At 39.7% G+C, this 15440-nt stretch overlaps 1 protein-coding gene across 7 annotated transcripts in view; it reads left to right on the top strand.

Annotated features, from left to right (window-relative positions):
- Positions 1-15106, top strand: part of ldlrap1b (low density lipoprotein receptor adaptor protein 1b) — a 39377-nt gene extending 24271 nt beyond the window's left edge. For 2 of the 7 annotated variants that reach the window (XM_086147185.1, XM_086147245.1), the window contains 5 exons: positions 3116-3188; positions 7112-7222; positions 8537-8670; positions 9963-9997; positions 13580-15106. In XM_086147185.1, coding sequence (XP_086003311.1) covers positions 3116-3188; positions 7112-7222; positions 8537-8670; positions 9963-9997; positions 13580-13706 — 480 coding nt within the window. In that variant the 3' untranslated portion in view covers positions 13707-15106. Of the gene's footprint in view, positions 1-3115; positions 3189-7111; positions 7223-8536; positions 8671-9962; positions 9998-13043; positions 13076-13579 lie in introns of all 7 variants that reach the window. The other 5 variants (XM_086147223.1, XM_086147234.1, XM_086147202.1 and 2 more) reach the window with 5 other exon arrangements.
- The last annotated feature ends 334 nt before the right edge of the window (positions 15107-15440 follow it).

Here is a 15440-nt window from a genome sequence, read left to right as displayed (position 1 = left end):
ATTCAAATTGATCAGCAACATTAACTCAGGTGCACACTATATAAAACACTTTAACTTACAAAACATAAAGGAATAAAACAATTTGTCCTGATTTTTTTTTTTTTTTTAAATCAACAAGAGGAAGTCAGAATGAATGGCTACAATGAGCACATTTTCAGTGCACATCTTTTCGAAACAGGGTTTTGCTACATGACAGTGCAACTCTCACCTCACAGTAAACACACAGGTCTTTCCTCGTCTCCCACTGTAGTTACAGTGAAGCCAAGCACTACAAATACTTCGTCATATTTCCTTGTCTTAGCTTTTGGGTGACTTTTGTTTGTTTCATTATCTTGGTCTCTCACTGCCTTTTGTATCATCCCTGTTCAATATTTTTCATGGTCTCCATGGTTGCACTTCATATCTTCTGCTCTGTGCCGTGTGTGCACATGCTCAGTGCAAAAATAACTATAGCATAGAGCAAGGATGTCAAACTAATTTTTGTCTGGGGGACACAATTGGATATCAAGTAGGCCTGATCAGTAAAATCATAGTGTAATTACCTTGAAGGAACACGAAGTCCAAATTTTTCCTTCATTTTAGTGTAAAGGAGAACAGGTAAATTATAAAAAATATATATGTAATGAACTGTTCCTTTAAAAAAATACATCACTAACACTATGCCTCAATTTAATATTTATTTGTGTGCATTGTGTATTACAACTGATCGCAGTGATCGTATAATGACACAACATATTTAGTTACTTATAAGAAAAGAAAAAAAATTACCATGTCTGGAAAGCAATTCTGAACCCCACACACCTTTGAATCTCAAACAGCTATTTTGTACAAACAATTAAAGTAAACTCATCACTCACCTTGTTTATGTATAAAATGTAAAACATACACATAAAACACAACATGGAAGGCATGCATTAGCAAACATATTCCACTCAACCAAACTCTTGTAGTGCATCTGTTGACTAACACCAAATCATACAGTATTTACTACAGCAAATCTTAATTTAGCTGCAGCTGTTTTTCATACTGCAAACATTGTCAATGCAGCATTTAACAGTATTCATTCCTGCTTTGTATTTGCTCCTGAAACTTGTCATCTTTTAGCCTCTACAAGTGCATCAATATCAGGCGTCATGTCCTGAGGGGCAGACAATCTCAAATTATCAGTTCTGTGCTTATGTGTGAACTTTGCGTGCAGCTTTGTTTTATTAATGTTCATTACTGAGAAAACTTGCTCGCAAAGGTAGGTTGTCCCAAACATACACAACATTTTTGTAGCCACTGCTGTTAATTTAGGGTAGTCTGGAATGAGATTCTGAAACAATGTTTCCATCAGCAAATTTGTTCTTCAAGTCTACACTGCACTGCAAATCAATTATTTCAACTTGTATGTTAGAAGGCGCATCAGTAGCTTTAACTGTGAATTGTGATTGAAAAAAAGGTGAATTCTGTCTCGAGATCGTGAAAGACCTGAAATCGTCTCTCAAACTCCCAAAGCAATCTTGTCTTTGTACAGTCTCATTTCAGCATTGACGCTAGATATGCATATATCTCTCAGGCTGGGGAAATGAGCAGTGTCACCACTTGAAAGCTGTTTCTCCCATAATTTGAGCTTTAATTTGAATGCATGTATGCTTTTGTGCCCTAGTAACATTTTGTTCAGATAATTTAAATGCTCTGTAAGATCAACCATAAATGCAAGGTCCCATAGCCATTGTGTGCATTGCAATTCCATAACAGCTTTACTTTTTTTCCTCCATGAACTATTCGATCTTCGTAAGAAGATTGAAGACGTGCTTTAGCACAGCACCTTGACTTAACCATCTTACTTCAGTGTGGTATGGAAGACCATGAGTAATGCTACCGTCACCGAGAAGACAGTCAAACTGACAGTGATTCAGACCCCTGCCTGGATGAAATTAACAGTTTGGACAACCACCTCCATGATGTGAACAATTTTTAACGACTTGCTTCATAATGTCTCCTCATGCAAAGTGCAGTCTATTTGTGGCTTACACTTTATCTTTGAATTTGCCACAATGCCTACTTTCTTTCCCCTCATTGACGGCACACCATCTGTAGCCAGGCTGACTGTACGGGACCAGTCCACTCTGACCCTGTCCAGCGCACCAATGACAGCGCGGTAAATGTCCTCGGCTCTTTTGGTGTCTAACATAGGCCCCAACTCAAGAAACTCCTCTGTGACTGTCAAAGTCTTATCAACGCCATGAATGAATATAAACAGTTAAGCGGAATCCGTAATATCAGTGCTCTCATCAATTGCAACAGAAAATGCTACAAATTACTGGACTTTGTGTTTCAATTGGTAGTCCAAATCCGTTTATAGTTCTGAAATTCTGTCTGCCATGGCCTTACTGGCCCGCGGGGTGTAAGTTTGGAACCCCTGCCATAGAGCTAATACTCTGAGCACAAACAGACAATGAGAGCGCCACTTCCACCTGCCTTGGATGTGCAATTACACTTTATTCTAGTAAAGCAAAAATATGCATGTTCCCCGGGGTCACACGCGCCCCTCTGTGGGGCCACGCTCCACTATTTGATGAGCAATGTGGTAAGCAAAGCAGTGAAATCTACTATGGAATGTTCAAGTTTGTCGATTTTTTTTTACTACAGCTTTTACCTCATTAGAAGGACATGAAGACTGCGAAAGGAATAAATTACACCATTTGTTTTCCATCCTAAGTGGGACTGCTATTTGGGGGGGGGGGGGGGGGGGACTACACTGCCTTTTTGAATCACTGAAACATGTAAATATCCATGGGGGAGGAGCACGTGAGAAATGTCATCTTTCTGGTGTTCTGTCCATCTCCAGGAGTTTTAATGAATGGGTGAGCAACACCCTCTGCCTTCCTCCAACTAATTTATTTAAGACAAAAGGTTGCACGCCCTCCCAGTCAAATAAACATCCTTTCAAAGATCTGTAAAATCACTGTCTTTGGAGACAACCATACACACAGAGTTCCTGTTTTTATCATGGTCAGCGCTCGCTCACTTCTTGAAACATCCTGCCTGCGGTTAAAATGCATATGATTGTTCATTTCCATCTGTTACTTCCTCTTTTCTATTGGTCTGTGTTTTTGTTTCGATTTGACAGGCTCAGGCAGTAACCCTAACTGTGGCCCAGGCTTTCAGAGTGGCGTTTGAATTCTGGCAATCTGCCAAAGAAGGTATGCTTGCTTGGTCTTAACAGGAGTTTGATCAATGAATGAAAATGACTATCTCCTCCCCTAACTTGGCTTTTCTTTCTCCCCAGTGATGCTATTCTCTACATCTAACTCATACATCCTCGTTATCCTTTGCTCTAGATCAGTGGTCCCCAACCCCCGGGTCACGGGCTGGTACCAGTCCGTGGATCAATTGGCACCGGGCCGCCCAAGAAATAATCAATTATTTCCGTCGGTTTTATTATCTGAGTCTGAACAGTTTTTATTTTGAAAAATCTTTTATTTTGAAAAATGACCCGAAACTCTAGGTCACATCTCGGTCATTTGAGCGCAAAAAATATAACACAAGCTAGCAAAATGAGTAAAAAAAAAAACCGACGTCAGAAGGAAATTTTCTTTTCGAAGGGGAAAAAGTCTAGTCCACGGTGTCTGAAAAGGTTGGGGACCACTGCTCTAGATGACCAAAATATGACAAATCTTAAAAATTGTTTTTTCCCTTGGTCTTGGACTTTGCATTTATTGAATTCTCCTTGGTATACACACACAGACGCACACACACACACCCATAATTATGTTGCATATTGACCAGACCTTCTTACAATAGTGAAATACTCATCAGTGCTGGGCACAGCAATGGCTCTTTATCAGTGGTTAATTCATAATTGTTAAACACTCGTGGTATGGGGAAAGGAGCAGGAATGGGTTAAGGAATATCTGGCATCTCAGCATGCTGTTTGGAGTATAGTTTATTTTCCTTCATGATGAGATCAGAAGTAACATGTAAAAGGATGGATTTTCCCCGTGTATGACTAGATTTATCTGTAGTCTACACAGCAAAAATAATCTGTTACATACATTTTTCAAGGCCTCTCCCTCCTCAGTTGTAAGTGGCGGATATAAGGATGGTTTCATACAACCAACATGTTCTTCATGCAGTGTTCAGCACAACATGCGTATTATTACTATATTGATGACTTCAGTTTAAATGAATACATTTGATAAAGGCTCTGCCTCTAACATCACTCCCTGAAAAAACTCAAGTTTCAATCTTAAAATTCAATCTTATTTGAATCTTATATCTTATTTTGAATCTTATACCAGTCACTCCTAAAATGCAGCCTCAAAGCGGCATGGGCCAGTGTCTCCCTGAGCCGATCCCAAGCCCAGAGGGTCGCGTCAGGAAGGGCATCTGGCGTAAAACTTTTGCCAAAACCAAACATGTGAATCAAACATAATAACCAGATCATACCGGAATGGTCAAGACCCGGGTTAGCGACGACCGCCATTGGTACCAATGACCTACAGGGAACCAATGGAAACTGGGCTACTGTACGTTTAAGAAGGAGAGGAGGAAGGCGTATCAGAAGCAGAGGGATAAGAGGTAAAAAAAAACGAGAGGAAGAAGGTATGGTCAGCAGCAGAGAGCGGTGGAAAGGAAAGAGCCTGGGACTGAGAGTAGGAACTTTGGGACTTTGACAGAAAAAGGTAAGGAGTTGGTCGACATGATGCAGAAAAGGAAAATTGATATTCTGTGTGTCCAGGAGACCAGGCGGAAAGGTGGTAAGGCTAGAAGCTTAGGAGCAGGCTTTAAGTTTTACTAATGTGGTTCTGACAAGAAGAGAAATGAGTAGGAAGTATCTTGAAGGAGGAGTCTGTTAGGAACGTTCTGGAGGTGAAAAGAATGTCAGATGGACTCATGAGTTTGAAACTGGAAATAGAAGGTGTGATGCTCAATGTCATCAGTGGCTATCCCCCGCAGGTGGGATGTGAGTTTGAAGAGAAGGAGAAGTTCTGGAATGAGCTAGATGAAGTGATACTGAATATCCCCAGAGATGAGAGAGTAGTAATTGGTGCAGACTTCAGTGGGCATGTTGGTGCAGGCAATTGAGGGGATGAAGAAGTGATGGGCGGATTTGGTACACAGGGTACGAACGCAGAGGGACAGATGGTGGTAGATTTTGTAAATAGGATGGAACTGGCTTTAGTGAACACCTTTTTCCAGAAAAAACAGGAACATAGGATAAGAGCGGAGGTAGGAGCACGCAGGTAGACTACATCTTGTATAGACGAGGTAACCTGAAAGAGATCATTGACTGCAAAGTAGTTGTAGGTGAGCGAGTAGCCAGACAGCATAGGATGGTGGTTTGTAGAATGACTCTGGTGACAAGGAAGATGAGTAGGACAAAGGCAGAGCAGAGGACAAAGTGGTTGACACTGAAGAGGGAGGAGTGTTGTACATTTTTCAGGGAGGAGTTGAGAAAGGCTAGGCTGCAAAAAGAAGAAATCCATCAGAGAGATAGCAGAAATGTTAGGAGTGGCCAAACAGTTTGGTACAGTTTGGCACATTCTGAAAAAAAAAGAGCGCATCTGTGAGCTTGGGAACTGAAAAAGGCCTGGATGTTCACAGAAGACAACAGCGGTGGATGATTGCAGAATCCTTTCTATGGTGAAGAAAAACCCCTTCACAACATCCACTCAGGTGAAGAACACTATCCAGGGAGTAGGTGCATAAGTATCTAAGTCTACTATAAAGAGAGATTTAATGAGATTTAATACAAAGGATTGACCACAGGGTGCAAACTATTAATCAGCCTCTGTTATACAAAGGCCAGAATTGACTTTTCCAAAAAACACCTGAAGAAGTTCTGGAACAACATTCTTTGGACATTTAAGACTAAGATCAACATGTACCAGAATGATGGGAAGAATTGGAGAATTGGAACGGCTCATGATCCAAAGCACACTGCGTCTTCTGTAAAACGTTGTGGTGGCAGTGTGATCTCATGGGCATGCATGGCTTCCAATGGCACTGGGTGACTTGTTTTTATTATGTGACAAAAGACAGAAGCAGACAGATGAATTCTGAAGTATATGGGGATATACTTTCTGCTCACATTCAGCCAAACGCAGCAAAGTTGATTGGACGGCGCTTCACAGTACAGAAGAACAATGATCCAAAACACACTGCAAAAGCAACTCAGGAGTTTTTTAAAGCAAAGAAGTGGAATATTCTGCAATGGCTGAATTAATCATCAGATCTCCAGCCAATTGAGTATGCATTTCACTTACTCAAGACAAAACTTAAGGAAAAAAGATCCACAAGCAACAAGCAACGACTAAAGACAGCCGCAGTCAAGGCCTGGGAAAGCATCACAAAGAAGGAAACCCAGCGTTTGGTGATGTCCATGGATTTCAGACTTCAGGCAGTCATTGCCTGCAAAGGATTCTTAACAAAATATTGAAAAGTAACATTTTACCTAGGGTTTATTTGTCCAATTACTTTTGAGCCCCTGAAATGAGGAGCATTTGTATAAAAATAGCCAAATTCCTACATATTTAATCATATTTTGTTCAACCCCTTGAATTAAACCTGAAAGTCTGCACTTCAATTCCGTTGTAGTTGTTTGAGTTCAAATCCAATGTGGTGGCATGCAGAGCCCAATGTATGAAGATTGTGTCACTGTCCAAATAGACCTGGGCCTAACTGTGTTTTTGACACATATTCCTCCAACCCCTAACCATAATATTTGGGAATATTCACTAAATTCCTAGCATTCACTTTGTACATGCATTTCTAAATTGCTTTCATGTTAAAAACACTACCATGGGGAAAGTGGGGTATTTATTGTGTTATGGATATTTATAAAACAAACAAAACATTTGACTATTTGGCTGTAAGAATATACTTTGGAATATAACAGATAATTAACTTAAATTCCTGTCCCATACCATTATTTATTCTTACAAGTTTAGTACAATACTTTGCACAGATGGCCCATGAATCATGCAATGCACACATTAAATCAATGCTCCAGTACTTCGTAGTTTCTTTATCATACCTGAAAATACTTCCTCAGCCTCTTCCAGCTGCAATATTTGACTGTTCTCTTAATTTTTTTCTTGAATCCATATTATTGTTGGCACAGATAAAGACAAGCATGTGAAGTCTGGCTCCAACAGGGAAGAAGCCAACAGCTCACAGTCAGAGAGTTTTTGTTGCTCTGGCTTGGGAAGTCTGGGCAGCCTGGAAAGAGGAGGTCAGTCATCTAATTCATTATCAAATCTCTGTCACAGCAACTGTAGCCTGAGGGTGCCGAAATAAGTCACTTCGATGGAAATTATTTAGAACTTTCATTTGAATAATAAGCAACAAACAGCAGCTTTGTGTGATAATGATTTTTTTTACAATGTTTTTGTTGTATTGGTTTTGGTTAAGTGGATTCCCTTTTTAGAATAGTCCTTGATGATTGCCAAAATTAGAGAATGTATGGCATAGATACTCTGTGACAAGCCATGACAAAATACTGGATACTAGCGGCAACATGCATTTATTCTCCTAATCATATTTTCACTTTTAATCACTATTGCATTCTATATACCCATGGATAAGGCTACAGTGTGAGACATAGTCTGTCCCATTCAGGCCTCTTAATATCATCTGGAAAAAAATCAGTGTCTTCCAGAGCCTCCACCTCTGCCAAACACCAGCCCAAAAGGGATCTTCTCTCACTCTGTTTTAAGGCCTTTATTTAGGGCTATGGCCCTCGGTGTGTGCATTACACAGAGAATTGGGATTTTAAGGATGATCCCTATTTCATCAACTCAACAAAGCAGGAATTGGAAACATTATTGTGCATTAAGAGAGGCATTTAAATTCTACATTATCCATCTGACCAATCAGTTGGTTGTTTGGATGCCAGTGGCTTGGATTTCTGTAAGGATAATTTGAATAATTTGACAGCTGAGCAACACAAGCTTGAGGCTTCAAAGTGCTCGATGAACATTTCTCTCTAACCAGAAGTTGTCACGGTCAAGCCTAAAATTGTAATTAGGGACAGGATGCTATGATTCCACATTTTGTGTACTCTTCAGTTTGAATGCTCTCAAAGTATATTTCCAAGCCAGAGGCCTCTCAAAGTTTTGGCTGCTTCATCTAGTGAGTCAGCTTTATACAGGTAGCATGAAACTTGTGCTGCCCGATTGACAGACTTCCTAATTATGTGAATTTCTAAATCCACCTGCAGCTCCTTCTGATTGTGGCTACACATTCACATTAATTGACAGGACCAGGTATTACCAATCAATCTGAATACAGGTAACTGCTATCATCATGGCTGGGCATAAAATTCACTGTCATTAAAAGCTCATGTACCAAAAGTAAAATATTCAGTTGTATCAATGAGATACAGTAGTGGCCAATTATGAGAAATGATTATGCCCTTCAGATATCTTGTGCATTAAAGATGTTTCCTAAAACAGGAGCTTTAGTTGTGGAGATTGTGTTAGACTGTTCACATAAAGAATGAAATAGATATGAAGTTTACATTTTCATCTATTTGTCTTTACTGCAGCGGTGGCTACAGCAAAACTTCTTGATTTGGTGGAGGGGACCAATGAGGCACTGGACCACTCAGGAATAAAGCAGACTGGAACAAATCCTTTTATGGTGCATAATAATATAACTGAGAACAACAATACTGTGTGGGTAAGATGAGGGTTGAGTTGTTTAGTGAGTTCCAACTGGCTGGGCTTGATAAGAAAGGGTGGGAATTTCATAACATTAGTGAAAGGGGAATGTTGACTTATTGGCCAGACTACCTGATGTATTCAAAAATCCAGATTCTACGGTTCTAGCCTAATTGCCTAATAGCCTAATTGATCAGAGAAAGCCTAATCAAATGGTCAATCAACTGTAAAGGGTGTCAATTGACCATTTTTGTAAGAAATAGCACACAAATATTTCACAAGTGCTGTGTTGATATTCACCGTAAATTCTAGCATCGAAGACGCTACTTTTTCCACACCCTTTGAGAACATCGGCTTTCACAACGATGCGGCTAATTTATGGATTTTATAAGGTAATTACAGTACCTTCCTTCCGCCAACAACGTCACAGTGAATAAATGAAACCTACGGCAAACCCGGACTTATTTACGAAAATTCTCAAGATCAGCCATTTTGCGCTTATCGCACATTCCTACATGCCCCATGATGAAAAAAGCGCAGAAATGCATTTGATATGGCTTTCAAGTTGAAAGCGATTAGTCTGGCTGTCTAAGAAACTAGAGCTGGCGCACTTAAGTTCAACATCTTTTCTAGACTGGAATCATAACATTGAGGTACCGTCATGTACCGTCATTTTACTGTCACTTGTTTAATTAAAGTTTAAAAAAATCTTTCGTGGAACACATTGCTGCGTTCATACATCTTGGCATATTGGGGTTTGTCTAAGTTACAAGCGGAGTCAAGGATTAAAATTCCTCTGCAAAATATTGCTTTATATCAAGAAGCAGTGAACAGTGGAAACCAAGAGGGTCTGTCTCTCAGATGAACAGTCAGCCTGAGGGTGCACTCCCCGGTTATGATAACAAATGGTGCAGGTTAGTTTCACATATTGAACTAAAAATTTAGTTCTTTCACATAGAACCATTAGAAGATCCAACAGTCATCATAATCATCATCATCATCATCATTCGCAAAGGATTCTGGGGTTCCGCTGGTCAGTACCCGCCCCATGCTACAACGTCATGTTTCAGCAGGGACAAGGTTTACGGGGAAGAGGCTTATTTATTGTACATTTTTTCTTTTAAAATTAGTAGTTGCAGCTCATGTAAAGGTGTGTTTTAGAATCTGGAATGTACGGTAATCATATATTTAGTGTCCCTCAGTACAGTTGTACTTAGGTTATGTGTTCATTAATAATTACTTGAGGGTCCAGGCTTGCATATCCTGTCTTTAGTGGTATACATTAACCAGTACTCATGTTCTTCCCGGCAGGAGCTCGAAGACGGACTGGATGAGGCGTTTTCAAGGTGAGAGGAAATTTTGATTGGCTCGTACCCTCCTAGTCCCCATCGCGTGCTTGACCAGCCAAACATTGGTCCTATAGAAATCAGTGGTGGGCCGAGTATTTTACACCTAGCTTTTCAGTAGTGCTCCGAATCAATCCACTCCCCTGTAATTAGGTTATGGCTATAAAAAAAACATCTTATTATACAGAAATGCAGTATAAAGAGAGATGCATCGCGGATGGATAACTCGTTTAGCGTTAAAATTTGCCCGCGGGAACGCATCACGTGACGACAAAGGGATGCCCAACTCTGTACTCTTCCACTGACACCCCAGCAAGTAATCGATCGCTCACCCTGCTGCTTTGTCCGGGGCGCGGCCCGGCACTTCAAGTGCCACAATTCCAAGAGTGCATAAAACAAGTCCTTATTAGAAAATAAACCTGACCGTTGAGGCGATGGTATACGATGACTGCGCCTCCTCGGCTTGGGGCCAGAACCTCCTCACCTGCACATCCGCTTGGCGCGTCTCTGCGGGTGTCCCGAGAGGGTGAACCATCATCTCGGGATGACATTCACTCTGGCCCGGGATATCTCGTAAGTGTATTTCCTGACTTTGAATAAACCATTCTTGCTTGATCAGTTCCTGACCATTGCGACGATTTTCCCTGAATGAAATCTGAACACACCGGGACAACAAAGTCCGGTCCCTTGGCGGGAGCCACAAAAACGGACAGTAGCCACAATAAATGCCTTTCTAGCAAACAGCTGCGACACATTAAAACATCAATAATCACCTAATAAACTTGCAGTATTATTTAGAAAAGTAGCAGCATTTTACTCACCAGATTGACAAAATCCATCCTCCTCTCTTTCCTCAAATAGAGTTCAGTTATTCTGTCGTACAGATTATCCGTGCGCTTCAGATCCAAGCACTCCCAGCAATACAATTTCCAGTGTACCTCAGAGCATGTGAGCTAGGGGTACCGGTTGTAGTTTGTGGCTTGAAAATGTCGGCCAAATCCTTTTCCTGGTTGTGACAGGTTCGCTAGCTTAGGAGTTGCCTAACCTTTCTTTACTATGTCCAGTTTTTCTTCAAAAAGAAAATCGCTTTAACAATATATTAGTGACTAAATACGTTTATTCTCCTCCTGCAGCCATTGTTGGTTGTAAAAATCGGTTTAAAAAAAAAACACAATTTTTTTTTGTTTGCAGCTCGCTAGTACGCTTCTCCTTGCTAATACACTTGTCCACTCTCTGACTATGCAATCAGAGGGTGCGAATAGCTGACGTTGCTGAAGCCTGCTAGAAGGCTTTGATATCTTCAACTCAAAATCTGATTGGTTGAAGCAACAGAGTCATCAACACTTATTTTTTGCGTTAAGGGCTTGCAGAACCAATCGTGCAGCCCCCCCGCAGACTTCATTGACTTTGACCCTGCCTAGCAACAAATTATGGCTGAAATGTGATTGGTTCTTATTCTTATTCTTAAATGCTTTAATATGAAAATGCATGTCTGGAAGCGGCACAACTAGGAGAAAAGCTATGAAAGGAAGTGAACAGACCGTTTGGAATTATTTAATAAGTATTAATGGACAAAATATAATTAACGTTTGTGATTCAGATATTATGTAGGCCAGCAGAGAAGGCCTTGCAGGCCCTGACGGCCCACCACTGATAGAAATACCCACCTGTTTGGGCTGTTCAAACATGGCCTTGCCCCTATGTGTTCTCATAGGCAACTGCAGTTTCCAAACCCATTCTGAGCCAACACCCACCTTGAGTCATGTTACTTATTGCACACTGATTGCTTTCTGTCTCCTAGAAGATATGTTACAAGCCAATGATCAAGAAAGTAGTTGAAGTATAATTAGTGAATGAAATTTGTGTAAGTAAATTGTATTAGTGCTTCTCAAAAAAAAAAATGTTGGAAAAGACTTGTTTGCATATAAGTCATTCAAAGTAATGACAATAGAGCTGGAGTATTCTGAGTCTCATTTTTTTACTGTTTCTACACTGTGTTTGGGTATTCACTTGTCTAGTTACATGGTGATTCTGTTGGCAGCTGTTTTCCGACACCTTAAAGACAGATTCAACCTCTTCAAAATGTGTTCAGCATTGTTTTCAGTTTATTTGCTTATTTGACACTAGCCCTCTATAACCAGCTTCACTTTAGTGAAAGAAACAGTCTGGTCTGTGTAATCAAGCACTCAGAGGCCATTCTGACTGTTATCTGATAATTATTTGTCTGCACACACTGCAATTACACAGTCAATCTCCCCCTCTGTTGTTAATGAGGATGCTGGTGGACTAAGCAGATTTTTTAGGATATTCCAGGGCCCATTGACACAGGTTGACTTCTTTGTCTGGAAAAGACAATGATACAGAAAAGTTATATGAAATGAAGCAGAGAATAACTAATTTGTCCGGTTTGAAGTGTGGTGTTTGTACCATCATTTCACCCCCTGATTTTGGCATAAGGGTTAAAATATGTTTGAACTGGTTTACGGAATACCTTAATAAATAGGAAAATAAAAGAAGAAAAACAATAGAACCTAATTAGGTCTTAGAATATACTTCGGAGCCAAACTTAGTGCAACAGTGATATTTTTATGTCCTGCCCTTTTAACTGACAGATTAAAACCCTGCTGTGTTCACAGAAATAAATAAATATATATATATATATATGTGTGTGTGTGTGTGTGTGTGTGTGTGTGTGTGTGTGTGTGTGTGTGTGTGTGTGTGTGTGTGTGTGTGTGTGTGTGTGTGTGTGACCTTCCAAAAAGCATCATAAATTAACTCTGACGTCTTCAACCTGAGTATCAAAATGATTATTCCAAGATATTTTTTTTCTTACCTTTTAGGAATTTGAACTTTACTTGCATGCTGTGACTGTATACCAATATGTTAATTTTGACTGACTGTGCTTCCACCTGCTGGCGTCAAAGGGATTTTGTTAATAACAGCATGCAAGCCACAGGCCACAGAGAAATCTTTTACTACTCTACGTGGTTTCAGAGCATCATTGATTTGTGGTTAGATTTGTAATGTTTTCTTTGCAATCCCCCAGCTGCAGTCTGGATAGCTTTGAATCCTACTCAGGTAACTTTGGATCTAGTGACATCTGCCTCATAACCTCACCCCACTACTTTTGCCCACTCATCTGTCTTGAGTATATGTTTCACCACTTTCATTCAGACACACTTAGGTCTTGCATTTTCATTTAGTTATAAATCATCAATTTAAATATAATCTCTTGTTAAACTGACAGATTCAACTTGGGGAAATTTGGTGATGATGTCCTCAAATATATCCATGTGTTCACCACAAACATGTTTCTTCAGCTCCCACTAATCATTTTTGTGCCAAGTTATCCGAGTTATAGATTTGTCAACTTCAGCTTCACATATGGGGCTTGTTATGATGTCCATTTTAGAGAATTTGTCTTTGCATCATGATGTCTTTCATTGGAAATTGGGGTATTGAACTACATCTTTTTCCATTCATTGTCCTCCCCTTTACAGCTGTCATTGATTAATTTAATTATCAGAAACCAAACTCTTATTATCTCTCCTCTAAATTGCCCCTCTTCTTTTCTTTCCCCAGACTCGCTGAGTCTCGCACTAACCCCCAGGTCCTGGACATTGGGATAAACCCTCAGGACATCAACACTGATGAGTCCCTGTCAGGCAGGTTTGACCAAGAGGATGCAGACTTTTCAGCACAAAAATAATCTCTTGGTTTCTAATTTGACGCCTTACCCATAAGGAAGACAAAGAGGGAAAGATGAAGAGACCAGGTGCATAGAACATGGTTGGAAACTGCACAAGTGGAAAAACTGACTAATGATAACAGTTTGGTTTTCCACATCCATCCTACTGCTGAGCCTTCAGTGATGCAGTCTAGTTGTTCACAAGCACCAACGCAAAGGGCAGTCAACTCGAGAACTCAGAACAGGCCAAAGCAATACAAACCAGATTTTCCTTTTGTGTGTTTCTCCTTCATTGTTGGTACTTTGTTTGTGGTAATGGCTGTTGTCTACTGTGTTGAAAAAAGATGTGTGTATATAAATGTCAAACTTAAAGAAGGGATCTATGACATCGATTAGGTAAGTGTGAAGCACAAGGTTTACTAGGGTAGGTTTGAATTATAAAATGATACCCCCATTGTGCATCCAGTTACAATGTGCTTGAAGGCATTTGCTTTTTGTCAGGAAAAAACAGCTTTAAGAAATGTTATCTGATGGTCAAGGGTTTGTGTGTGTGTGTGTGTGTGTGTGTGTGTGCGTGTGTGTGTGGGGGTGGGTGTGTGTGTGCGTGTGCGTGTGTTTGAGAGCGAGAGAGATAATGAGTACAAAAAGACAATCTTTTTTTCTAACGCAAATCTTATTTTTGCACTCAGGATTCATCTATATTTAAAATATATTTCATCTTGAGGGATTTGATAACTAAATATTTAGTGCCTGTACTTTTCCCTTGAACATTTTTGATTTACAGTGAAATGACTTAAGTATTTCAGACTAATGTAGACATCCCGTGGTTAATAATTATTAACTGTAGTCGTGACTATTTAAAACATTAATCACTGCTTTATATTATCTTTATTGGCTGCATATTGAAGCCTTTACTGGCCATTCACAACAGTGTCTTTTGTGATAAAATGAACTTAACATTTAAGTCTTTGATCACATAAAGGTCAAACATCTCACCTGTAAAATTATGATTGACTCTGAATTTGTGAGTAACAGTTCCAGATTGTGTAACCTTCTTTGCAATCAGTTATCTCCATTCATCATGTTTGGTAAAACAATTGAAATCCTACCAAAATAGTTACTGTCAACGGTATATTGTATCATAACTTGAATTTGAAAGGAATGTCGGTCTCTCAATCATTTTCTGGTGAGTCATTCTGTTTAAGCTTTCAGTAGGAGGTCAGTGTGTGTTGTCAATTCAATTGTTGCTTTGACTTTGTTGGCCAGGGATTTATGGCAATGTTATTTTGGGCATTTGAGTTGAATTTTCATCATGGTGTGTCAAAAAAATTTAATAAAAACAACCAATTTGTTTTTTGTTTTTCCCTGAAAATATTTTTGAAACCACTAATGTGTACCAATAAATAATAATTTATACTTTATTAATCCCTTGTGGGGAAATTCATTCTCTGCAATTAACCAATCATGGATGATTATGGAACCATGAGCAGCAGTAAGTAGTCCGCTATCCATCAGTGCCAGGGGAGCAGTTGGAGGTTCAGTATCTTGCTCTACACCTTCGACACACTAGAGGGAGCCAGGAATCGAACCAGGAATTCCTTGCTTGTGGTAGATCAACTGTCATAAAATTGAAGTGACATAGTTCAGGATTTCATGACTTGTCAAGTATTTTATATAAACCTCATGATTAGTTTGGTTAGATTTAAAGTTGGGTCTCACTTTGAAATAAAATGTGATTTGAAAAAAGTACACAAA

The sequence above is a fragment of the Fistularia commersonii genome, chromosome 1 (assembly GCF_037954325.1).
Source record: "Fistularia commersonii isolate RoL2024-O1a breed Wild chromosome 1, RoL_Fcom_v1.0, whole genome shotgun sequence".
Classification (NCBI taxonomy): Eukaryota; Metazoa; Chordata; class Actinopteri; order Syngnathiformes; family Fistulariidae; genus Fistularia; species Fistularia commersonii.
The sequence above is the reverse complement of the archived record's forward strand: the minus strand, read 5'-3'. Positions and strand labels throughout refer to the sequence as shown.